This window comes from Acomys russatus, chromosome 19 (assembly GCF_903995435.1).
Source record: "Acomys russatus chromosome 19, mAcoRus1.1, whole genome shotgun sequence".
Taxonomy (NCBI): Eukaryota; Metazoa; Chordata; class Mammalia; order Rodentia; family Muridae; genus Acomys; species Acomys russatus.
In genome coordinates this window covers 51,050,677-51,076,975 of record NC_067155.1, presented here as the reverse complement: position 1 = coordinate 51,076,975, position 26,299 = coordinate 51,050,677, and the positions used below count along the sequence as shown (strand labels likewise).

The 26,299-nt window shown below is 51.1% G+C and overlaps 1 protein-coding gene across 1 annotated transcript; it reads right to left on the bottom strand.

Annotated features, from left to right (window-relative positions):
• Positions 1–487: 487 nt before the first annotated feature.
• Dhx37 (DEAH-box helicase 37) lies at positions 488–20,422 on the bottom strand. Its single transcript, XM_051161429.1, has 27 exons — positions 20,218–20,422; positions 18,009–18,178; positions 17,060–17,172; positions 16,002–16,338; positions 15,343–15,491; positions 14,164–14,256; positions 13,158–13,254; positions 12,132–12,245; positions 11,041–11,142; positions 10,795–10,909; positions 10,286–10,381; positions 9,975–10,057; positions 8,473–8,617; positions 7,557–7,633; positions 7,113–7,345; positions 6,225–6,336; positions 4,823–4,929; positions 4,543–4,731; positions 4,229–4,353; positions 4,021–4,137; positions 3,023–3,195; positions 2,647–2,761; positions 2,394–2,531; positions 2,128–2,222; positions 1,970–2,043; positions 1,452–1,549; positions 488–1,318 (listed from the first exon to the last, which is right to left on the bottom strand). Exons 1-27 carry the CDS (start codon positions 20,318–20,320, stop codon positions 1,233–1,235), a joined length of 3,456 nt encoding a protein of 1,151 aa, XP_051017386.1. The 5' UTR covers positions 20,321–20,422; the 3' UTR covers positions 488–1,232.
• Between the last annotated feature and the right edge of the window lie 5,877 nt (positions 20,423–26,299).

Below are 26,299 nucleotides of genomic sequence, written 5' to 3'. Positions count from 1 at the left end.
CAGAGGTAAACAACTTGCTCTCTTCTGCAGATGGACAGATGCAGCCTAACACCTGATGGAACACATTTAGCCAAGAAAATGAACAGATAGCTCAACACTTGTGTCAGGGGGTGGGGGGGAGAAAGGGGAGGGAAAGAGAATGAATGAATGAATGAATGAATGAATGAGACAATCACCTAAGGATGAAGTTCTGGAGAGGCACAGGGTGAGACCTGCTGAGCATGTAAACATGTTTGATGTAACAGACTGACAAGCTGGAACGAAATAGTTCGTCATGAACGTTTACTCTAACAAAGTTTTTTTGAGACAAGAGTTTTGCAAGGGGTGGGGGTGGGAGGTAGGGGGTGCTGGTGGCGCATGCCTTTAGTCACAGTATTCAGGCAGAAGCAGGTGGATCTTTGTGAGTTCGAGGCCAGCCTGATCTACAAAGCTAGTTCCAGGACAGCCAGAGATAGAGAAACCCTGTCTTGAAAAAGAACACAGAACACACAAATAAAAAGACCCAGTGTTGCCAGGCGTGGTGGCACACACCTTTAATCCCAGCTTGTGAGGCAGAGCCAGGCGGATCACTGAGTTTGAGGCCAGCCTGGTCTACAGAGTGAGTCCAGGACAGCCAAGGCTAACACAGAGAAACCCTGTCTTGAAAAACAAAAACAAAAACAAAACAAAACAAAAGACCCAGTGTTGCTATGTAGCTCTGGTTGGTCTTACCTTGATCCTTACCAGCTGAGGCCACAGGTTCGAGACCATACCCAACTAGAGTAGTAGCTTTTTAAGAAAGAGCTTACTGTCTACAAACGCCAAAGCGGGACTCTTGCAATGAGGCTCCATCTGTGTGGGACACAGCTCTGCGGTGGTATCTATGCCTCATCTAGGGACAACCTTTCAGGGAAAGTTTCTGGGTCACAGAAGTCTGCAGTGCACTTCCTGCCCAAGATGCTATGAGGCTGGACAGGTGCTCTGGGAGAAGGGTCCACTTTCCTGTCCTGGTGTAGCCACTGTGCATCCATCGGGGCTAATGTCATCTCAAGAGCCCATGTTAGACAGGGAGGAATGTGGGAGACACGCCATGTCTGTCTTGTCTTAGCAGTCACAAAGAAGAAGGCACTCCTGGTCAGCATAGTGGCGAGCTTGGCTCTGAATTGGGCTGAGGTGAAAAAGGCCTTCCAGGACCACAGCGTGCCTCCCGGTAACAGCCAAGGAGCTGGCTGACTTTGCAGCTGGGTGTTTGGTCAACAGTTAGTGATGGGGGGCCAGCTCTTCTCAACGTCCGTGTGCATAGCCTTCGGGAGCCACTCACAGTATTCAGCCAGCAGGTCTGAGGGAGGAGGTGGCCAGGGTTAGAGTGGCAGGACAGAGGGATGCTTGGCTGGACACACCACTATGGCCCATGGGATGGTTAGGTCCTTCCACTGAGCAACATCCTCCCACCTCAGCCCCGTCACACTCACATCTGGGTCTTTTCTTCCATGCGGCCAGCAGGGCATCACGGGAGTCAGCCTTCTCAGCCACAAGGGCTCTCAACAGACTCTCTGTCCTGGGCTGCAGCCTGTGGAAAGGGGACAGCTGACTAGACCCAGAAATGGGGATGGACAGATGGTGGGACTGGTCAGCCTCCTGTGCATGGCAGCATGTAGGGGTTCACTAGCACCCCTCCTTACTCATGTCCAACCAGCCCCTTGGAGAATGCAGATATTCTTTATCATGCGTGTACACTGGGTTAGGTTGAGCCCTCCTTCAAAGGCTGGGGTCCATAGGAGGAGGGGACACAGAAAAGTGGAGTGAGACAGGTAGGGAGAGTCCTGGCTAGGGAAGCAGGGAGCCCAGCCATCTTTCAGAGGGGCGAAATGCACCAGGCTCACTGACAGCTCCTGTGGTTGTCACATCACCAGCATACATGACTGACATAGCAGCCCCAGGGCGTCTCTCTGCCACTGCCCCCTTGACATGCTAGGAATACACTTTGTACCTGGCCCAAGTCTTCAGCATGGTTCCGGGGCTAGACAGCAGGCAGCTCTTAAATGAAGCCAGCTTGTGGAAGACCTGACAACAGAGCATAGGACGGCTGAGTGGGGCCTGCAGTTCATGACACCTAGGAGACAGGCCACAGGTAGCCCAGGCCCTTACCTGTCCCTCCAGCAGAAACCGTGCAAAGTACTTGTAGCGGTCAAGGCCTTCAGGAAAATCCACCTGGACAGCGGGGAGTGGCCAGCCCACTCGGTCTGGAGGGTGAGAACATGTGATAAAGGGTCCACGTCACATCCATCCTTCCAAGCCCGTCGGAGGAGGAGGAGGGCTGCAGTTGATACCCTCAGGCACATTGCATGGGCTCAGGAGTCCAAGAAGCTCATGGCTGCGGTGGCCAGGCCACCAAGGAAGTGACCCCAACTCACAGAACACGCTGGCGCGGTGGCACAGCACCCGTCCTGACTCTGGACAGTAAGTGGGAGCCGGCTCCTCCAGGGGTGCCTCGAACTGGCAGTAGGAGGGCAGCAGGGATGGGATCCACTGGATTTCCACGGTGGAGACACCTGAGGCCAGAAGAGGGCAGTCAGCAGGTCTCACAGGCTTTCCCAGACACACAGGGTGCTCTATAGAACCCACTGATGTCACCCCATGGCTCGAGGCCTGGCTGCTACACAGTACCTTTCATGTACATCTTGGTGGTCTCCACAATTTCCTGGTAGACCACGAACTCAGGCAGCTCTCTGAAGAGTACAGAGCTGGGGTGGATGAAGACAGGGTCATCTAGGAGAGGAGTCTACAGAGAAAGATGGATGGAGGCTCAGGTCAGAGGAAAACCTGAGCTCTCTTGGCTCTTCAAGTCCAACCTTCAGGATCCGACTATCAAGCCAGTGAGTCAATGACTGGGCAATACCCAGGATACATTGCTTGATTGGGGATACCTTGAAGCTAGGGGTGACATCCTAACCCCCAATAAACAAAAGGCTTCACCTGCTCTTTGGTGGGAGCTTTCCCAGAGGTCATGGGACCAGTCACCAAGTGCAGGCCCATGTCCCACCTTGTAGGCGTTCCTCCACTTGGGGTCCAGCAGGTCCTCATTCTGAACCCGGCGGGCCAGGTGGTCACCCAGGCCAGCTGCCATGATCTGCTGCAGGTAGGTCACCTGGCTCTCCGAAGGCGGGGGCATTTTGGGGTCTAGGAAGAGCCCAGCCTCAGGGCACACTGCGTTGACTGGGAGGAAGGTGAGAAAGAGGTATAGGAAGTCTGGGGTCAGAGGAAGGTGGCCAGGCCTTCAGGATATCACCCAGCACTTAGGCCTTGCCCACAAAGTGCTTAGTTCTGATACACAGGCCAACAGTGGCTCAGCCACGAACTCCTTCCAAGGCCAAGGTCATAGATTCCCATGTCTGTAAAGCCATGTTAGCTGGTATGCTAGTTACAGGAACCTTAGTCCCATCTGTCCCCTCTGCTGAAAGGTGGCCTGTGGCCCACATGGCCACCTGCTGTCATTAGCGTAGGGTGTCCGTCCACAATTGCAGGCTGTTGCACCTGAGGGTGAGGCTGCGTAAGTGTGAGAGAAGGAAGGACAGCAGCCCACAAAGATGCCGTGAGGAAGCATGGGCAGGAAAACAGCCACTGATCCTTGAAGCCCACAGCTGCTAGAACAGCACTGAGTTCCCAATTAGATGCTACCTGCACCCAGTGACTACCCTGGATCAGAAGGTGGGGACACTCCTTGAGTCCTAGATGGAGGTGCCAGGTGACACCTGTGGCTAAGATGAGTGGGAATCCTGAACCCATGGGCCAGAACTCTGGGGACAGGTGGAGAGAAGGGTCCTGGGCAGAACAGGAGAAGAGGAACAGAAGGGCAGAGAGCCTGAAGGGCAGCCGTCTGGGTGAATGTGCAGGGAACCTGTATAAGGGCACTGGGTGCTGATCTAGGGTTAAGAGCCCATCTTAGTGAGCAGGCAAATAAGCAAGTGTGGGGTCTCCATCACACCAAACCCAAGCAGAACGGGGACCAGATGTCTGTCCACACTGTCACCTGGGCTGTACCTGCAGTGGTCAGCTGGCCACGCAGACGCCGGATCTCTAGCATGGCCTTGTAGCGCAACCCATTAGCATGGCAAAACTGAGGTGAGCAGCCGGCGTACTCACAGGCTCCCACAGCACCTGTTGGGCAGGGTACAGGGTAATCACTGGGTGGCGCCAACCTCCTCCAAGCTGCCATCACCCACCTTTATGCCCTAGCAGTGGCACCAACCCAGCAGCACCATGAGGTCACCAAGCTTCAGAGATGCCCCATGCCCAGCCCAGGTCCTCTTCGTCTGGGTGACCCGGGCTCGGCGTCCCTTCAGCTCTGCAAGCTCCTTTTCAGTGGCAGCTGGTCTGTAAACACACACATGGCCCGCTGGGCTTCAGCCTACTGCCCTCAAGAGATCCTCTGACTGTCAGGATCTCCAGATCCTTGCCCCCCGCCACCCCACCTTCAGATATAGCAGCTCAGGCTCCTCAGAATACCACTGATATCAAAAAGAGTCCAGAGAGCTCCGAGGGACGAGGCTGTCACTAACCCACCTGTCCAGCTCCTCAAACAGCTCACGCACAGTCATGGCAGCCACGATGGCAATGGTGTAGGGCAGGCAGCCATGCTGCTGGCTCAGTGCCAGCATCTTAGCATAGCGGGGCGCCACGGGGAAGGTGGACATGGTCCGCCCCAGCGCAGTGATGGGGCAGCTCAGCTGTGACTCCTGCAGCTTCTTCATTCTGGGAGCAAGGGACACAATGGGGAGCCATGGAGCCTGCACTTGGAGGCTCTGTGCATGCTTGGGTTCCCCCTCCCCCATCCCCCTCCTACCTTTCTCCTTTTGGAGGCGCCTGTAGGGCTCCCAGTGCGATCAGCAGCTCCTCTGCAGCAATGAGGGCCTCCACGGATGGAGGTGTGGGGAACGGGAAGTTGATGACCTTGGCATAGGAAAGCAAGGGAGGGACAGAATGATGCAGAGAAGTCAAGACCATGAGGTCATGCTAGCTGCAGTAGGTGCTGCTCCCCGTTCCTCCAGCGTGTCCTTAGGCCATGGGTCATGCTATCTGGGACATGGGGGCCAAGTGCCCAGGAAGTTGCCAAGACCACTCCAGGTCCATGTGCTAGGATCCCAAATTAATCCTACTGTGTGCCAGGGGCTATCCTTGTCAACTAAAACCTAGGAGTTTATAAGCAACAACATTGAAACCATCACACAATACTTAGAAACACAGCATGACAATTAAGGTATTATGCTTGAAAAACATTGCTGTGGCCACAGGTGCCACAGGGATGAATGTTGTTAAGTTCTCAATGATGAACTAAAGTATGTGATTTTTCTTAATTCTGAATCAGTTATGATTGTAACAAAGAAAGAAAAGCTCAGTCGGGCATGCACACCTTTAATCCCAGCACTTGTGAGGCAGGCGGATCTCTGTAAGGCCAGCCTGGTCTACAAAGAGAGTTCCAGGAGAGCCAAGGCTACACAGAGAAACCCTGTCTCAAAAAAAAAAAGAACAAAAAGAAAAATATATCTAGGGATTCCCACTCCTCCTTAAGGGACAGATTTCTTCACTAGAGAGATGAGGGCACAGGCCTGTGCCACTGCATGCAGTGAGGGTACAGTCTTTTTAAGAGACAGGATTTGGCCAGGCATGGCGGTGCACACTGCTCACCCCAGCACTGGGCAAGCAGAGCAGGCGGATCTCTGTGAGTCTGAGCCTGGCCTATAGAGGGAGCTTCAGGCCAACCAAGGCTACATAGTCAGGGCTGTCTGAAAGCAAACACAGATAGTGAGAGCAAAAGTTGGCTTCGCTCTGTGCTGGAATTCATGTTTCAGGCTGGCCTTAGGCCATGGCAACCCTGCTACTTCTGCCTTCTAAGTGTTGGGGTTTCAGGTGTGCACCCCACATCTAATTTATATGGTGCTGGTATGGAGCTTAGGCCTTCCAGCACGCAAGGTATTCAAGCAATCAAGCTGCATTTCCCTCTCCCTCCCCCGCAAGACAGGGTTTCTCTTTGTAGCCCTGGACCATGCTGGCCTTGAACTCAGAGATTTGCCTGCCTCCTCCTCCTGAGTGCTGGGATTAAAGATATGCATTCCAATACCTGGCTTATTCTTTATTTTTAAAGTTCTTTTATTTTACATTTATTTATTTGTATGTGTGTGTGGTACATACATACAAGCCATAAGGCAAGTATGGAGCAGGACAGAAAACGACATGAGGAGACTGACCTTCTCAATGTTAAGGGCTTTCATTTGCAGGATCAAGTCCTCCACTGGTCTGCGGGTGATCTCTGGGGGAGGAAACTGCTCAAAATCCCCGAAAACAGCTGAGGAATATAGCCTAAGTGGGGAGAAGTAGGGACCAGAAAGAAGAAAGTCAGATAGACTTCTGGACCTACCCATACCTGCCACTCACAGAGGCAGGCCCTTGCCTTACCAGGGGCAGTGGGCCCCACCTCCAGCTACCCTGACTATACTATCCTGTATTGTCTTAAGTTTTTCTTTCTATAAACTAAAATGGTGCTGGAAGAACAGCAGTAAAGCTATTCAAAGTGACATTAATTGGAGAAAATACTGACCAGCGACATAACCAATATGATCTAACTCCCAGACTTTAGCTATCAGCAGACACTTGGAGCCTAACTTAGATCTAGGAAAGGCCTAGACAGACAGTTCCCAGGAAGGCACAGAGGTGGTCAGTGCATGAAGATGCTGAGGGCTGTTGCCTCAGGGACACACAGACCCCAAGCAACTGACACAAGACCCCGCCTCATGTGACTGCAAACAACCAATGGGGTGAAAGTGTGAGATGAGACCCTGGGCACTCAGCTAGCGGTTTGTTCCTCCATTATAAGGCCCAGAGCTCCACAGGGCCAGAGATGAGCACAGATGTTGAAACTAACACAGGGACACAGGTGTCCACAACAAGAGACAGGAGCAACAGAGATAGACAGTACTTCTGAACTAGCTGTTGTCACAGGCACAGGGGCGGAAGGCAGGGTAATGCAGCAGTATGGAAGGGCCATGGTGCTTCTAAAGACACATGGCCCACTCACTGTAGAGGGGCAGCTTCAAGTCTGCTTCTCAACGCCCGTGACGCAGGTACTAGTGACCTACCTATAGCAGTGACCTGGTTCTGTCCGGCCTGCACGACCAGCCCGCTGGTCAGCGGATGCCTGGGAAATCCAGGTGACACGGAAGGAGGACACGCCTGTGACACGGTCATAATAGCGCTTTTTGACTTTCCCACAGTCCACCACATACTTGATGCCAGGGATAGTGAGGGATGTTTCGGCCACATTGGTGGCCACGACGCATAGCCTCGTTCCTGCTGGAGGAGGTTTGAAGACCTGGAAGCAGTAGTGGGCAAAACAACATCAGGATAGGTAAAAATCTGTGAGACAGCCATGGAAGGATTGCTTTCAGCAAGGCAAGGTCCAAGCACAGCCACCAGAGGCTTCAACTGTTTCCTCCACTATCAGAGGCTACTCAGTGAGTGGATGGGAAAGCACCCGAGGCTTGACCCACCCATCTTAATGCTCTAAAGAGTTGTCCCATTACCTGTGCCTGCTTCTCAGGGGCCAGCAAAGAGTAGAGCGGGAGCACATGGAGGGGCAGGGAGGCATCTGGCTGTTCACCTGAAGTCAAACATTGGACACTGGAGTCCAGGTTGGACACATGGCACAGCCACAGGCCCGCCTCTAGCTGCCCGGCAGCCCCCGAAGTCCCCCCTCCCATGGGAAAGGCCCCACCCCAGCCTTCAAGGCTTGCCCTGCAGCAGCAGCCACTGAGAGCAAGTTGGCTCTGGTGTATGTGTGTGTCCCTCCAGGCAGTGTGGCAGACTGTGCTTGTACAGAAGGAACCTTTTCTAGACATAAAACACATAGAAGTTTCTCTCTCTAAAGATAGAATCTAAGCTGGGCATGGTGGTGCATATCTTTGGTCCTAGTACCCAGGGAGGTAGAGGAAGGTGGGTTTCTGTGAATTTGAGGCCAGCCTGGTCTACAGAGTGAGTCCAGGATAGCTAGGACTACACAGGGAAAACCTGTCTTGAAAAACAAACAAACAAAAAAGATAGAGTCTATGCTGGGTTCAAGCTGGCCTTCTGAGCCACTGGGACTTAGCCCAAGATGGACAACAACATACTCGGGGCCCCTGAGAATCTAGACGCCTTTCCTGTTGCATGAGGACTATGCCAGCACAGGAAACGCCAGCCTGGGGATGGTGACCCCAACACCACCATAACAAGTATTAGGACCTCAGGAGACCTGAGTGGACAAAGCCACCAGAAAGACCACACTTTGTGGAGTGTGGAGGAGCCAGGATGTGTTTGGTCATGTGAACACACCTATGGGGACAGGACTTAGATTCTTCTGGCCTCAGGGCCTGCAGGCCCTTTAACACAACAGGGACTCTGCAGACCTGCACTGACATCAGGGAGCAATGAGCCTGAGGGCAGGGCTCTGCCGGAACACACCTTCATTTGTCTCACTGTCACCCAGGTCCAGATCCAGGTCAGAGCCCAGGGCCTCCTCCTCGTCATCCATCTCTGCCTCCCTGTCCTCATCACCTTCACCCACTGGCAGCACAGAGTAACTGTCCAGGTTGATGTGGGGCAGTGCCTGAGGAGACGTCAACACCATGGGCTCAGGCAACCTGGGTGTGAACCGAGCCACCCAGGGAAAAGAAAAATTTCCTCAGAGGACACCTCGTCACAGGGACCTATGAGGTGAGGTCACTGAGCAATGATCTTCTGTGCCTTGGTCTCCTAGATTAAACATTAGGTACCAGGGGCCAGAGAGTTGGCTCAATGGTTAACAGCACTTGTTGCTCTTACAGAGGACCTGGGTTTGATTCCCAGCACCCACAGGATAGTTCACAAGCATCTTGACTCCAGTTCAACAGGACCTGACTTCCTCCTTTGACTTCCCCACACACCAGGCATGCACATGGTGCACATACAGAAACACAAGCAAAGCCTGGTCTACAAGGCGAGGCCAGGACAGCCAGGGCTACACAGAGAAACCCTGTCTCGAAACCCCCCCCCCCCACTCCCGGGCAAAACAAAAACAAAAACAAAAAAGCACACAAGCAAACACTCATGCACATAAAATAAAATGAATATAAAGAAAAAATTTTTTTTTAAAATTAGGTATGAGTTAGATGTGGTGGTGTACACCTTCAATCCCAGTGTTCTGAAGGCAAAGACAAATGGATCTCTGTGAGTTCAAGGCCAGCCTAGTCTACATAGCAAATTCCAGGCCTGCCAGGGTTACATAGTGACATTCTGTCTGAATAAGTAAATAAAATAAATAAATCAGGCTGGGTGTGGTGGTGCACATCTGTGACCCCAGCCCTCGGGGAGGCAATGGTAGGCAGATCTCTGTGAGTTCGAGGCCAACCTGGTCTACAGAGCAAGTCAAGGACAGCCAAGGCTACACAGAGAAACCACGTCTCAAAAAACAAAACCAATCAACCAACCAACCAACCAACCAAATAAATAAATATGAGCATGAGGTCGTCCCACAGGGCTACTGTGAGCTATGCACACACAGAGTTCACTAAGCTGCCTGGCCCACCTTAAGTGTAAAAGAAGGTAGAGGCCATCAGTAGCCACAGCGAGTATCCACACCACCGACACTGCATCCAGCTAGCAGGGTGCCTGAGGTGGCCCCTCCCCTGGCCTGGCCCGAGCGTCACAGCAGATCTCCCTACTTCAGCAAGCACCCACAGCTCTATCTGTGCTCCAGGACCCTCCCTGGCAGACCCTGTATTATAAATCACAATGCAACCCTACCCAGCAGCCTCCAGAGCTGTACTACCCACCAGGACTCTGCGCTGCGCAACAGGGCTGGACCAGTTTGGCTCCTAGATGCCTCGGAGGAAATGGACTTTAACTTTCAATTCATTCTAGTAACACTTAACAGCTACATGAAGCTGGTAACTGGCCAGAGCTGGGCTCCACAGGCTCCCACATACCATGGCCTGGGCCTTCCTGGCCCGGGTCCGGGACTTCTTAAACCTCCGCATCCCTTCTGCTGAGTCCTTTTCCTCTTCTTTTTCTGAAAAGGAAGAAGAGGGTGAGAAGCTGCCAATGCAGGCAGCTGGTACTTTACTCTTGTCACCCACAGCAAAGCTGCAGCAGTGATGAGCATATTTTTTGGGGGGCACAAAGGTGCAAGCTCTCCTCAAGGAAACTGAGGTAGAGGCTAAAACCCCAACCAGAGTACCAGTTGCCAGGCCCAGGGGTAGCAGGTGGTGAGCTCTGACGGGAGGCTGTCGGTACTTACCTTGTGGCTGAGGGCAACGTGTGGGGAAGGCTTTCCTAAGCCGGCGGCACAGTGCATGCACCTCGGCCTGCCCCGTGAGGAACACCAGGATGCCGCCTACAAAGAGAAACTGGCCAGTCATCTGGCAAACTTATTCTTGTAAGGAGCACCTGCTGAAAAGCTGGGAGAATCAGGAGCCAAGACCCAGGGAAACATGGACTGGGTGGGTGGGAACAAATCACCCTAGGCCAGCAGGTGGGGGGAGGGGAGGCACCTGATAAGACTGAAGCCGGACAGGGCTGGCTAGGGTCAGACTCTAAAGGACAGAGGCTTCTATGCTCGCCCTTTTCAAGAGGGTGCTTTGACATGCCCACCTTTGCCTTAGCTGTAAAGGGTATCAGAATGGCTATGGCTGAGGCTCGGGAAGAGTCATCATGACACTGGTCTGACTGCCCTGTGCTGCCAGAAGGATAAAAGGCAAACCCATGCCCTCAGTGAGGAAGGGCTGTGCCAATCTCATCAGGCCTCACCTGCAGGCAACATGCGGTGGATCTTGCAGATCTTCCGGAAGCATTCACCGCTGTAGTCATCCAATGGGGTCCGCTTGTTGAAATGTACTGTCACAGGGAACTGCCTAGACTCAACCTGTGACAGGTCCACATAGATATGAGGATGCTGCAGCCCAGGCCCTCTGCTCTCTGAACCAACCCCTAACACTGCCAGTTCTTACTCATCAAGGTCAGGCCGAAGCTGGCAGGGGCTTACCCGCATCATACCTTGATGACCGGGGGAGGAGTGGTGAAGAGCCGCTTGTTCTGGGTGAAGTCCTCTACCCGGAGTGTGGCCGACATGATGAGCAGCTTGAGGGGCAGGCACCTCTGCGAAAGAACAGCCTGGTGACTCAGGCACATGGAATGTTGTACCTCTCAGCTCCTCGGTTACGTACAACTAGTACCTGCACTCCTCGGGTTGCCCCCAGGAGAAATGGAACACAACCACAGAGAGCCTGTCCGCTGGGGTTCACACAGGTCAGAGCCCTGACCATAGAGCCGCTGAAGGGGCCACAGCAGGATCCTACGCTTGGGGTCAGCACTGGGACAGGAGAGGCTCAGTCATGGGACCCAGAGCTTCTTTTTGGAGGGACATAAAATATTCTAGAGCTGGCTGGATGTCTTTGAGCTGGGGACTCTCGCCACCCAGTGTGCATCCTGTCTGTGGTCATTTTCACTCTCAGGTCACATTTTGGGAAGACTGTCACTGGCCCTTAGTCCTCCTGGTACTCACTGCTTGGCTCCTTATCTATCTCCAACTCACAATCCTGAATTTGCCTTCTGCCTGCCCCCCTGACCAGAGTGGCTCCGGGAGGGCAGGAATGGCAGACCATCCTTCCCTGGTCATTGCCCATCCCTAGTGCCCTGAATGTGGCTGGGCACACGGCACCCTCAGAACACCTGCCTCCCCACCGAGCTTGTCTGTTGAAGGACAGAAATAGGGCCACTTATCAAATTCCCTTCAGATAGCACCTCCCCAAAGCTGGTCCCTCATCACTGTCTGAGCAAAGAGCTAGAAAGTGGAACAGGCTTGAGAGAGACCTGGAGAGCAGAGGGCTCAACCCAAGAGTCCTGGGAACCCACAGAGCCTGATGCTTTGAGTGTACCCTTTTAGCTGGCTCTAGTAAGGCCTTCCCAGCTTTAGCTTTTTGCCTGTGGAGAGGTCACTCACTATGCATGACAGGAACAAGGCCTGTGAGTTAGTAGGGACAGCACAGACCGATGTAGCCTGGCACTGGCAATAACTCACACCCAGGTAGACTGTGTCTTCTGGTATCCCTCCCAGCCCAAGCCCTGACAAGGTACTTCCCACACACCTTCGCCCGGAGAGCCACAATGCGGGACAGGAGGCCAAGGAGGATGTCCGTGTAGACGCTCCGCTCATGGGCTTCGTCAATGATCACCACTTTGTATTTCAGCAGCAGGAAGTCCTGAGGAGGTGGGGGAGTTACACCAGAATGCAACCAAGCCCCTACAATCACTGGCACTGAACCGCATACCAAATCCCAGACTGCTCCCACTCCCTCAGAAGCTACTAGAGGCTCATGAGAGAAGTCCATGGGCACTCTGTCTGCAGCCACACTGCATGGCCAGGAATCAGGCTGCAATGGCACACTGCAAATTCAGCCTTTCCTAGCACATCTTTAATCCCAGCACTGGGGGGATGAGGGGAGCCGACGCAGGCGGATCTTTGTGAGTTCGAGGCCAGCCTCGTCTACAAAGTGAATCTAGGACAGCCAAGGCTACACAGAGAAACCCCGTCTTGAAAAACCAAAAATAAGAAAAGAAAAAAGGAAAAAAAAAAATCCTGGCTTCCATCCTTTACTTTCTTTCGACGGTATCCCATTCATCCTTAGTTAGCTTTGAACTATGTGACCAAGAATGACCTTGAACTACTTCTTATTCGCTTGCCTCCACCTCATAAGTGCTGGGATGCCAAGCTTTTTTGTTGTTGTTGGTTGTTTGGTACATTTTGTGTGTGCGCGCGTGTGCGTGTGTGGCTGGGGCTGGAACCCAGGGCTTCATGCATGCTAGGAAAGCTCTTTACTCCCTCTAGTAAAATGAGTATGCCAAGTACCTTGCTCACTCACCTCATGCCCTCTTTGCTCACGCTGACCCCCTGCCCTTCATCACTGACAACTTCTGCGTGAAAATGATTCTATGAGACGCCAGTGTACTGATCAAGTCAATGAAGCTCCAAGAATGGACCCGCAGGCACACTGGTGATCACAGCTAGGGCGACATTCTACATTCTACTGTCCCTTACACACACACACACACACACACACACATACACAAACACACACCACGTGTCCTGTGTGAGACTGGGGCAGGCATCCTACCTTCTGGATCTCTTTGAGCAGCACACCGTCTGTCATGAACTTGATCCTGGTTTCTTCTGTCACATTCCCTTCGTAGCGGATCTGGTAGGAGACAACCCTATGGGGAGAAGATTCATCTCGGGTGGCGGGGGATCTGGCTACACGGTCCCTTCAAGGGAGACAGGGGAGGACCCTCTCCTGCCATGCTTGCCCCAAGCTCTGGTCTCTTTGAGCCAAGGATAGGGGGAAGCTTGGGTGACAAGCAGACTGAGGAGCCACGTCACCAGACACACTACAGATCTTGGGCAGCGCGTGGCTGAGCTCACTGGGAGACAAGCAGGTCTTCACTCCCGGAGCCAGGCACTGACAAGATGGTGGAGATGCTACAGGGCTGGGCGTAGGGAGCAGCTACTAACACTAGCCTGCAGGTACCTGGGCCTCATTATCCTTTCTATTTGTGGGCATGTAAACATTTTATAATAAAAAAGTTGGGGCTGGAGAGATGGCTCAGTGGTTAAGAGCACTGACTGCTTTTCTAGAGGTCCTGAGTTCAATTCTCAGCAACCACACGGTAGCTCACAACCATCTATAATGTGATCTGATCATACTGTATACATAATAAATAAAATCTTAAAAAAAAAAGTTAAGGCAGGGGAGGGGAGCTTGGTGGTAGGGTGGTTGCCTGGAACATGAAGGCCCTATGTTCCATTCCATGCCTCACACTGTAAAGAACATTAAGTCTGTCAGAAGGCTTTATGACCAGAATTCTGGGTTTATGTGGCCTTATACCATTGGCTCATTAGCTGGCTGTCACCTGCTCATAGCCAAGCTCCTATACAGGCATACTGTCCCTCAGTAAGTGCTGGGTACCTAGATGGCCCCTTCCCTGTTCCACAGCCCCTGCCTCAGGAGGTCAGGAAGTCTCTGCTGGACCATTGCTGAGAGTGAGGCAAAAATGACTCCCACTGCATCCTCCTCCCAGCAAGCCTGCAAAGTCTCCCTGGATCCCCAGGAATCAGGGCCTCACCGATGTGACAGGTTCATCTCCTTGGCCACTCGCTGGGACATGGCGACGGCAGCCACTCGGCGGGGCTCTGTGACACCGATGATGCTGTCCTCACTGGGGAAGAAGACACATTAGCCATGCCTGTTTGTCCCGGGGCCACCTACATGTCAGGGTCATTAGTCACTGAGGTTGAAACCCAGAGCACAGGGCACCAACATTGCTTGCCTTGCCCAGTGTCAGTACAGCAAAGATAAAGGCCAGCCAGGGGGTGGCCCACATCTTGCAGCACTGTTGGGAACCTAGCAGAGCTTGGTATACAGCAGGAACACAGCTCCCAGGGACATGGCTGGAATGAGGAAGTTTCATCTGTGTAGGGGTGGGGTGAGGGGGGCTGAGCAGCATGGCATTCCTGAACAGACGAAAGCCTAAGTCCAGACAACAAGTACGACAAATATACCCTGTAGTGCTGAGAATTGGGGCCCAGGAGAAAAGAATTCTAGAACTCTGTATCTCCTGCTAACTGATTTAACCTCATAGTGAGCTGAGGTGGCTGTTGGGGTACAGAAAAACCACACTGAGTGCACAGAACCTGGCAAGAAAAGTTTCCATGTGTACAGACTGCACATGTGAGGATTCCCTTCAGCTTGGATGGCTCACCAAGACTGCATTATTTTTTTTTATTACTATTATTATTTTTGGTTTTTTGAGACAGGGTTTCTCTGTGTAACCTTGGCTGTACTGGACTCATTTTGTAGACCAGGCTGGCCTTGAACTCACAGCAATCTGTCTGCCTCTGTCTCCCGAGTACTAGGATTACAGAATAAGCCATTGCACCCAGGTGGACTGCATTCTTAAAGGGGTCTGGCCCTTGACAATGCCACCTGCCAAGGGGACAAGCTGACAGTAGTGAGCGTGAGTTCCTAAGAGAAGTGACCTGACACACAGTGTTCACCTCACAAGAGGCCAGAGTAATAGTAGGAGACACATTACTCAATGTACCTGGCACTATGGTGCTTTCATCACTGAACCCATGTGACCACTGAGTTTAGTGTCACCATCCCCATCTCTCAGGAGAGGCTGGCAATTTGTCTGACGTCACACAGTGCAGAAAGCAGAGCCAGGATTGGGTCTGCTGGAGTTCAACCTCTTAGCAGTTCTGGTCCCCCAGAGAGTACAGGGGCACCCCTGGCCCAGTCCTACCTGCTGTAGCCTGCTTCGTAGAGAAACTGGGGCACCTGTGTAGTCTTCCCACTGCCAGTCTCGCCACACACAATGACAATGGGGTGCTCAGCCACCGCCTCCATGATGGCTTGCTCTTCAGCAAGGATCGGGAGCTTGAGCCGCTCTTTCTGTGGGAGAAATCATGCTGGAAGGTAACCCATTCACACCCAGGCCATGCATGGTGACTCAGCTTCTAAAGTGAGAGCCAGGGGCTAGAGAGATAGACTGGTAGTTATGAGTACTGGCTGCTCTTGCAGAGGACCTAGGTTCGAGTTCCAGCAACCATATAGCAGCCCACAACTATCTGTAAGTCCAGTTCCAGCAGAACTCAGTGCCTTCACCTGACCTCTGCAGGGACACATGTGGTGTACACACACACAGGCATGCAAAACCCCCGTACGATGAAAATAACATTTAAAAGTCACCTTATAAAAAGTAAGGGAAAATAAAAGACATAGCCAGTTGGTGTTGAATAGCTCCAGAGAAGCACCAGCCTGGGCCCTTGGGATGCTATTGTACCACCCATCTCACCCTGGAGCCCCACAAGGAGGCACAACCAGGTCCCTGTTCCTGGAAGTGGACACTGAGGCTCCTTTCTGCCAAGATGTCCCTCTCTAACGACAAGGAGAGGAACGAACCTGCATTTCAGGGGTGCGGTTCACGGGGATGAATACAGCAGGCTTGGCCACGGGTGGGGGTGAGGCAGAGGCTGCTGTTTTTGAAGGCGCAGGGGTTCCAGGTGGAGGAGGTTGGGGAGTGGGTGCAGGGCTCTTGGTCCCAGAAGGAGCTGACGGCAGATGCGCTAGGTCTGTCCCCATGCTGGCCCTGGGCTGGTCAGCTATGGCCTCCTCAGGCTCTGAATCCCCTGAAGACTCAGAGTCCTCTGTTGATGATGACCTGCGGCGCTTCCGATGAGCCCCACCAAGGCTACTGACCTTCTCCTGGCCCTGGGCTGAGGGCTGGTCAGGCTTCCTCCTGGGAGAGCAGAGACTTCAGAAGGCTACACCACAGACTAGGGCCAAGGGCCATTACCCCACCCACCTTGGCAATGGCTGTTTCTACTCCGAGGCACATTTCCTGCAGGTTGCTACACTCAAGTGTCTGCTTGAAGTCACCTACCAGGGAGGCTGTGTGTCACTGGGCTCAGTCTCTTTCGTAGAGGACCCCTTGTGTCTGCCTTACATTTCCTGGATGTAGGGCATATGAGTCCTTGGCTATCCAACACTATCTCCTTCCAAAGGGAAAGGACCATTTTGCTGCTTGTTCCACCTCAGCTCCAGTGAGGCTGGATCACTGCACACTCAACAGCAACACCCTGGACAGAGAAGCTCCGTGTGTGTGTGTGTGTGTGTGTGTGTGTGTGTGTGTGTGTGTGTGTGTCTGCATGTGTGTGCTCGATGGTCTGGGGTGTACCACCCTGCAAGAATGGCAGCCTGGGGCGGCCCCACATTTGCAGTGGTCAAGCCCAGTGGGGTGTGGGCTTTCAATGTGAAGGCCCTGAATTCATGTTACACAAAACCGCAAGAAGCAGCCTCATGGCAGATGGGGCCTTACAGGTGTGAAACCAAGGTCATGGCTGGTGAGAAACTGACCTACTTGTGACATATAAGATGGCAGGCAGGAGACAGAGGAACATTCAGCATGGATAACCCTCCACATTCCCCATGACCTGAGCATCTTAGCATCCGTGACTCACTCTTTGTTGTGATACATGCGGTCCCCGGTGCCTAGCTTGGCCGTGGTGTAGAAGAGACTCATTTCAGCTGCCGACACTTGGACTTCGCTCAGTTTCTGGAGCAGTTCGGCCCGCTGGGAAAGGCATGCGGGCATTAGCTATCGGGTAGCTACTGACAGCTGACCAGGTCCCAGGCCTTCTCCTGGGGAGGCTGGGCTTTCAGGGGGTTCTACTCTAGTTAATATTAGACTCTAAACTATAAGGCAAGATGTCACCCCACAGCTATGAGGTGCTCTGGACACACAGGTTAGCTGTCTTCGACCTTACAGAGCCCAGGGTCATGGGATACAACTCTGCAGCACTGGCTGTCCCAAGGCCCAGCAACCAGACTAAATAAACCATGGGACTTCTCAGGTGTCACGGTCCCTCAGGATAGATATGACTAACAGATAGCTCATTTGGCCTGTCTGTAGGCTACTCACATGGCCACATAATTTCTACCACCCCAGGTGAGCTGTGGCAGTTTTGGCTCCATTGATTTTAAAGCTGTACTTCTGTGTTTTATATACACACCTCTTATGCACATTTCCCTTTTTTTTTCTTTAATTTTTTTGAGACAGGACATGTCTGTGTAGCCCTTGGTGTCCCGGAACTCTCTTTGCAGACCCGGCTGGCCTCAAATTCAGAGATGCGCCTGCCTTTGTCTCCCAGTGCTGGATTACAGGCATGTACTGCTACTGCTGCCTGGCTTCACTTCACAATTTTTAAATCAGGCCAGCATGCTCAGAGGCTCACTTGGATGCCACATGTTGCTAGGGGCTACTGTGTCACTGTACAGACGCAAAACACTCCCCTCCTTTCAGGAAGTTCTACAAGACAATCTTGCTTCAGAGAGTACATGGAGGGACAGGAACCCGCCTCGAGCGCCCCATCTGGAGAGCTGGTGCAGACCAGCCGCGGTGAGGTGTACCTGGCTCTTCTTCTCCTTCTGTTCCAAGACTTTCTGTAGCACTTTCCTCTCCTTTTTTGTCAGTGGCTTTCTCTCCTTCTTCGATGGGGGCGGCGCCTTGGTTTTCTTCTTCTTCTTCCCCGGGAGAACGAGTGCGTTGCTGGCATCCACTCCTTTCAACACATCCTTGTCTGAAAACACAGCTCTGGGTCACTAGGGTGCAGGAAATCAAGGGGTGTTCAATGCTCATTCACAGTGTTCTCAGGTTACCACCTGCTGCAAGTGGCCTGCGTCACCTACGAGTCTCTGAGTGCCAAACAAGGGTCTGTGTGTTTATCATTACCAGGCTACGACACTCTAGAGGGGCTGGGGGACGTGGCTCAAGCAGGAGGGAGCCTGGCTAGCATGCTTAGAGAGTGCCTCGTAAAGCCAAGCAAGAGGACCGGAAGTTCAGTCATCCCTGACGACACAGGCCAGCCTAGGATACACGAGACCCTGAAGAGTGCTTTCAGAACTGGGCTACTGAGCTGTGGGGCTGTAACTCCACTGAGGAAAAGTTAGGTCCCATTTTATAGATATGAAAACAAAGGCACAGGTATGTGAAGGGATGTGCCCTAAACCCAAGTCACAGGAGAAGACAGACCTGAAGACCAGATCTCTTCTGCTCAACCAGTCAGCCAGGATAGTACTCCAACCAATATTCCTGTTCTCCCAAGCAGCATCCGAGATGGAGGGCGAATCCTTTTCACAAGGTTGGGGTCAGTGCCCCACCTCCACTCTCCTCTCCTTCATGCCTGGTCTCTCTTCTCACTGAGCCAACACTCCACTCATCAGACTTAAGTAAACACCATCTATACACAAAACCGTTTCTGTCCCCTGAACTCGCCTGCCTTGCACAGCTAGGTCAGTAGCTTCCGGGTTTCCTTCTAACATGCGCAGGGCCCTAGCACTCACCGCCCCCCCCCCCCCCCCCCGTGAACAGTCCACGTTCTGCCTTCTCCAGCAGCAGCCTGGCCAATGCCCATTCTGAGACTCACTCTTGTCACCTTTCTATGGGGGCAGGAGGCCATGTCAATCTGAAAATCCAGCCAGGTCCCTCAGAATACACCAGAATACAAAGACCATCTCGTTGATCTGAGCACCAGCTCCAGCCTCCTACCCCACCATCCTTCAACCGTAATGCTTTTCCAATACACCATTATTATGCACCACGCACATCCTACCCTATCCTTGTTATGCTAAGTCTACCATAGCTCCCTACTTCCTCTCTTTTAGAAGATCGCGATTGAGACAGTGTCCTGCTTTGTAGCCCTAGCTGGCCTGGTCCATGCTACATAGCCCAGATGGCCCTGGGTTCATATCCCTCCTGCTAGATTTACAAGTCTATTTGCCAGCCGGGCGGTGGTGGTGCACTGAGGAGGCAGAGGCAGGCGGATCGCTGTGAGTTCGAAGCCAGCCTGGTCTACAAAGTGAGTCCAGGACAGCCAAGACTACACAGAGAAACCCTGTCTCAGGGAAGAAAAAAAAAAAAAAAAAAAAAAAAAAAAAAGACGGTCTCTCTGTGGAACTCAGGCTAACTTCAAACTTGTAGAGATCCTCCTGCCTCTACCTCCTAATTGCTGAGGTTACAGGAATGAGCTACCTTACGCAGCCAATCATCTACACAACCCCCAAAACGCTGATGTCCCCTAGTCCTGCGTTTCCCCTCGCAGCTCCACCCAGGTCTTCTCAAGGTCTTGACATTCCACGATCCATGGAAGACCTTCCCCAGCACACCACCCACTCCTAGCTTAGGCTCGCTCTCTCTCTGGTACCTTACCCGCATGCCTACCATATTTTATGCACTTTACCGTTTCTCTGTGCCTGTCTGCTCCGGGTAAGCAAACATGCCTGGAGTGACAGATATTTCCATTTATTCTGCTCTCACTACTCCCGGAGCCCAGAACAGTGTTCCCGGTGCTCACAGATTTGGGGCCCCCAACACCCAAGCATTGCAAGCAACCTGGCGTACAGCTCACGGGCCTAACTGAAACACACATTTACAGGTCTCTAGAAGGAGATCATTATGGAAGGCCTGAGAATGGATAAAAAAAAAAAAACCTCATGTGCGTATCAAACTCCGGCCAGCATCCCCGCACGTCGCGGTACAGAAAGGCTGTCACGCCCCCTGCTCGGGTCCTGTGGAACCTGGCTCCCACTCCAGCGATCCTCCCGGTCCCCGGCTCCTCACCTTCGAACTCCAGCCGCACAGGTGGCGGTTCAGGGCCCTTGGCAGGTCGGGACTCCGCCTGCAGCCGTCCCTTCACGTTGTAGCGGCGGCGCAGCTTCCCCATGGTGTCTTCACCACGCGCGCGGCTCTCTCAGCGAAGCTCACTGGGAACCCGAACTAAGTTTCAAGACTTCCGGGTTGCACATGCGCAAGAGCCCAACCTCAGCTTCTGAGAGGAGGAGCTGGAGGCCGGACCTGCCGGAAAGGGAGGCCGTGCCGGAAGAGGCGGGGCGCACGCTGACTGTGGGCAGGTCCTATGTAAATAAGAGGGCCGGGCCTAGAAGTCTCTGAGGGACGTTAGTTTCTGACCAAGCTGTCTTACCAGGTGCAGTCTGAGGACGTTTGAATTACATAATAAAAATTTGGGGCTGAAGAGATGGTTCAGCCGTTAAAAGCAGTGGCTGCTCTTTCAGAAAACTCGAGTTCGAATCCCCGCACCCAGATGGCAGTTCACAACCGGTCCAGGTGGTTTGACGCTAACGACTGTTCTCCTTGGGAACTGCACTAAATGTGCATACACAAACAAACACATGTAAAACACACAAACACACACGTAAAAATACAATAAATCAAACCGGGTGTAGTAGTGCATGCCTTTAATACCAGCACTCAGGAGGCAGAGGCAGACAGATCACTGTGAGTTCAAGGCCAGCCTGGTCTACAAAGTGAGTCCAGGACAGCCAAGGCCAACACAGAGAGGCCCTGTCTCGAAAAACAAACAAACAAACCAATAAATCGGGGCGGAGAGATGGCTCAGAGGTTAAGGGCACTGACTACCATCAGAGGTCCTGAGTTCAATTCCCAGCAACCACATGGTGGCTCACAACTATCTATAATGTGATCTGATGCCCTCTTCTGGCCTGCAGGTGTACATGCAGACAGAACACTGTATTCATAATAATAATAATAAAATACAATAAATCACCAGGTGTGTGGGAGCACGTTCCTTAAATCCCAGCTAGCACTCAGGAGGCAGAGGTAAGTATATTTCTGTGAGTTCCTGACTTGCTTGGTCTACATATCTAATTAGGTAGTGAATTTCAGGTTAGCCATAACTACATAGTGAGACATAGAAGGCTTTAATCCCAGCACTTGGAAGGCAAGAGGGAGGTGGATCTCTGAGTTCACTGCCAGCCTGGCCTACAAGAGGAAGTACCAGGATAGCCAGAGATACACATGAGAAACCATGTCTTAAAAATAAATGCGTGGTGGCGCATGCCTGTAATCCCAGCACTTGGGAGGCAGAGGCAGGCAGATTGCTGTGAGTTCGAGGCCAGCCTGGTCTACAAAGTGAGTCCAGGATAGCCAAGGCTAACACAGAGAGACCTTGTGTCGAAAAACCAAATAAATAAATAAATAAATAAAAATAAATAAATAAATAAATAAATGAGAGGCAGAGGCAAGTTAAGCTCTGTGAGTTCGAGGCCAGCCTGGTCTACAAAAGGAGTGCAGGATATTCAAGGCTACACAGAGAAACTGTCTGGGGGTGAGGGGAGAAGAGAAGAGGCAGAGGCAAGTGGATGGGTCTCTGTGAGTTTGAAACCAGCCTGGCTTAAAAAGAGAGTCCAGGACAGTCAAGGCTACACAGAGAAACCCTGTCTTGAAAAACCAATAAATAAATACATAAATAAAATAAAATAAATGAGGCCTAAAAATATGGTGTAAAATGCTGGGCAGTGGTGGTGCACACCTTTAATCCCAGCACTCAGGAGGCAGAGGCAGGTGGATCTCTGTGAGTTCGAGGCCAGCCTGGTCTACAAAGTGAGTCCAGCACAGCCAAGGTTACACAGAGAAACCCTGTCTCGAAAAACAAAACAAAATATGGCGTAAAAGCACTTGTTGCTCTTGCAAAGGACCCAGTTTTTCAGTTCCTCGCACCCACATAGAGCACCCTAACTCCAGTGCCCTTTTCTGACTTTCGAGGGCAGTAGATACACAGCTGGTGCATATGCATGGCATGCAGGCAAAGCACACACAAAAATAAGAGTAAAATAAATTCTTAGTACTGATTAAACATATAACTGCCCCTAGTACAAATGTCTCCTCTCTCCTCATTTTTTGTTCATGTGTGTTTTCTAATATCCTCACAGGTGAGGTGTATTAGTTCCTGCTGGGGGAGGGGAGAAGTATAAAATATTTCCATGACAAGAACAGAAAATGTAAAAAGAAGTCATCTTATTAAATGGCTTAATATGTACTCTGTCACTTTGAGGCACACTCGGAAGCATTTCAGAACCCTGTAATTACTTTGCAGATAGAACAGTTACACTGTACCACACTTTTTTCTGTTTAAGAGTTCATTTGAATGGGGTGTGGTGGCACATTGAAATATCAGACCTTGGAAGGGGGAAGCAGAAAGATAATAAGTTCAAAGGTAGCCTTGTCTATAGAGTAAACTAAAGGGCAATCTGTCTTAAAAAGGGAGGGGGAAAAAAAGGAAAAGGAGGGCTAGAGAGATGGCTCAGAGGTTAAGAGCACTGGCTATTCTTCCAAAGGTCCTGAGTTCGATTCCCAGCAACCACATGGTGGCTCACAGCCATCTGTAATGAGATCTGGTGTCTCCTTCTAGACTTCAGGCACACACGCAGGCAAAATACTGTATACATAATAAATAAATCTTAAAAAGAAAGGAAAAGGTAAAAAAATGTGGGAAAAGAAGAACAAGTTTGAGTTACATAGTAAAACCCTGTCTTTGAAAAAATAATAATAAATTACAAGCTGGGCCTGGTGGCGTGCTTGGGAAGCAGAGGCAGGTGGATCACTGTGAATTCAAGGTCAGCCTGGTCTACAAAGCCAGTCCAGAACAGCCAAGGCTACACAGAGAAACCCTGTCTCAAAAAAAAACCAAAACAAAATAAAAGGAAAAAAAGAAAAAAAAATTACAAGATGCAGTAAGATGGCTTAATTAATAGGTAATGACCGTTGACTCCTAAGCCAGACCATCTGAGTTCTATCATAGATGACACACACACACACACACACACACACACACACACACGCACGCATACATGCACACACGTGCTCATGCACACACAATAATAATAAAAATATAATAATAATTAATAATATTTTTTAGGCAGGTTCTCTCTGCATAGCTCTAGGTGTCCTGGAACTCACTCTGTAGGCCAGACTTCCCTCAAACTACCTGCCTCTGCCTCCCAAGTGCTGGGATTAAAAGGTGTGAACTGTCTTAGCAAACAAGGAGACTTTCCACAAAGCCTGATGCCTGGGAGTTCAATCGTCAGAACCCATGGTGGATGAAGAGAACTGACTCCCTGAGACTGTCCTTCACGTATACACTGTGGCACATACAAACTGTGGCGCGCACACACACACAAAATAAATGCACTAAAATAGTAGATGCAGAACAAACATCCAGAAGATACAAAGAGCACCTTAGACACTGAGAAAGAAAAGGGGCACACACATTGGCATGCTTGTGTTCCTAAGAGTGAACAAGAGGCTGGGCATGGTGGTGCATGCCTTTAATCCCAGCAATCGGAAGGCAGAGGCAGGTGGATCGCTGTGAGTTCGAGACCAGCCTGGTCTACAAAGTGAGTCCAGGATAGCCAAGGCTACACAGAGACACCCTGTCTCTGTCTCGAAAACAAAACAACAAACAAACAAAAAAAAGTAAACCAAATCTCCAATAATATTTGAAACTTCTATAATACAGGAGACAGAGTTCAAAATTAATTTTCAAGTTTTTTGTGTGGATGTTGGAGATTTGAACCCAGGTCCTCATGGTTGCACAACTAAAGCTCTCACCTATGGAGGAATCTGAGCTTTGATTTCTCTCTTTCGTGGCAATGGGGATGGGTCCAGGGCCCCAGTGTTCTCCCTCTCTCTTTCTTTCTCTTTCTCTCTTCCTTTCTATTTTATTTATTATTGTTTGCTTTTCAAGACAGCATTTCTCTATGTAGCTGTCCTGGAATGCTCTCTCTGTAGACCAGGCTGGCCTTGAACTCACAGAGATCTGCCTGCCTCTGCCTCCTGAGTGCTGGGATTAAAGGTGTGCACCACTACCGCCCTGCTTATTGTTTGCTCTTTGAAATGGATCAAGGTTTATCTTTCTGGTTGTTTCAAACTTGCTCGAGTTGACCTAGTTTGTTTGACTTAGGGTGTGAAGGTTCCATCCTGGAGTCTATGAAATGGAGGATAGAAAGGACATAGGATCTGACACTATGCATAGGCCCAAGAGGCCCACAAGATAAGACTGTAGAAGGGCCAGGCTGAATGAGGTGAAGGGTGAGCTATGCGAGGCCGAGCACACCGGGGTGGACATTGTCCTGTTGTACAGATAAAGTTCCCATGGGCAGTGAAGGTCTCTGGAGGATTTGTCAGCGTAGGTGCTGGCCCGTGGCAAAGTCCCTCAGGAGATTTCAGGGAATGGGTGAGCCCTAGGTAGGGCGTTCTGAAGCCTCTCCCTGCCTGCCAAGTACCCCAGTTCTGGGGGAGTAACCAACAACTGTATATGCTGGGGTGGTATTTCCTGGAATTTCATTTATTTAATTTTTATAACTCTGCAGATTGACCAGAGGGCCTTCCACATACAAGGCAAGTGAGTGTCCTAGAGGTACAATACATTTCTGGCTCCTTTAAAACAAAGTTTATTTTTTATGACTTTTTGGCCTACATAAATGTATATGCATGCACCACACGGGTGCCCGGTGCCCACAGAGGTCAGAAGAAGGTGTCAGTTCCAAAGGAGCTACAGTCACATATGATTGGCTATGAGCTACCACGTGGGTGCTGGGAACTGAATCTGGGTCTTCTGCAAGGACAGTAAGTGCTCTTAATCTGTAAGCCATCTCTCCAGCCCCTCTCCAGTCCTTTAAATTTTTTCTTTAAAAATTTAGCTGGGCAGTGGTGACACATGCCTTTAATCCCAGCACTTGGGAGAAAGAGGCAGGCAGATCTCTGTGAGTTCCAGGCCAGCCTGGTCTACAAAGAGAGTCTAGGACAGCCAGGGCTGTTAGACAGAGAAACCCTGTCTCGAAAATCCTAAAAAAGAACAACAAAAACATTCTGCACTTGGGAGGCAGAGGCAGGCGGATATCTCTGAGTTCCAGGCCAGCTTGGTTTACGGAGGAGTCCAGGGCAGCCAAGGCTACTCAAAGAAATCCTGTCTCCAAAAAACAAAACAAAAACACAAATAAAATTTATGACTGTGCCTGGCAGTGGTGGTATACACCTTTAATCCCAGCACTTGGGAGGCAGCTGATCTCCATGAGTTCCAAGATGGCCAGGGTTACACAGAAAAACCCTGTCTCAAAAAAACAATAAATAATTTAAGTAAAATGTGTATGTGTATTTGAAAGTCAAAGGATCACTGTGCCTGTGGTTTCAAAACAAAACAAAACAAAACAAAAACAAACTCAAAACAAACAAAACAAAACAAAATCCAAAACACAATTTCTGCTCTCCCCTTGCCTGACTCCAACCTTTCCCATTCTTTCTTTCTATCTATCTGTCTATCTATCTATCTATCTTTTGTTTTTTCCAGACAAGATTTCTTTGTGTAGCCTTGGCTGGCTGGAACTCCCTCTGTAGACAAGGCTGGCCTTGAATTCAGGGATCCACTTGTCTCTGCCTCCCAAGTGCTGGAATTTAAGATAGGAGCCAGCACCTCCTGGCTCCTCACCTTATTTTTTGAGACAGGGTCCTATTGTTTAGGGAAGGCTGTCCTAGGACTCAGGGTATAATTTAGGCTGGCCAGACTTGGCCATCCTTCCTCACTCACTCAGCCTCTCCAGGGTTGGACTTACAGGCACGCACCACCGTGCCTGTAATGTGTTTATCATGGCTTTTAAATCTTTCAAACCTGTAGTCCTCTGGTCTTCTTGCCTGCCATGATACGCGGTTCATCTACTAGAAGCCCAGTAGCTTTTGTTGTAGGAAGCCCTGAATTTTGGATTGTAAGTTCCTCTCATCCTTACAACTCCTGTCAATTTGGACTCTTTGTGCCCTAGAGTCGCCTAGAGGTGGCGCGGGTACTTCCTGACACCAGAATTAACTGGCGGGATCAACTCTAGGCACCCTC

What these genes read in the sequence shown, in the direction of transcription:
- Dhx37 (XM_051161429.1), bottom strand. Translation starts at nt 20,320, where the DNA reads ATGGGGAAGCTGCGCCGCCGCTACAACGTGAAGGGACGGCTGCAGGCG. An exon ending in CTGTTTGAGGAGCTGGACAG is followed by an intron (nt 4,354 to 4,542) that starts GTGGGTTAGTGA and finishes GTGTGTTTACAG; the next exon opens with ACCAGCTGCCACTGAAAAGG. An exon ending in AGTGGAGGAACGCCTACAAG is followed by an intron (nt 2,762 to 3,022) that starts GTGGGACATGGG and finishes CTTTCTCTGTAG; the next exon opens with ACTCCTCTCCTAGATGACCC.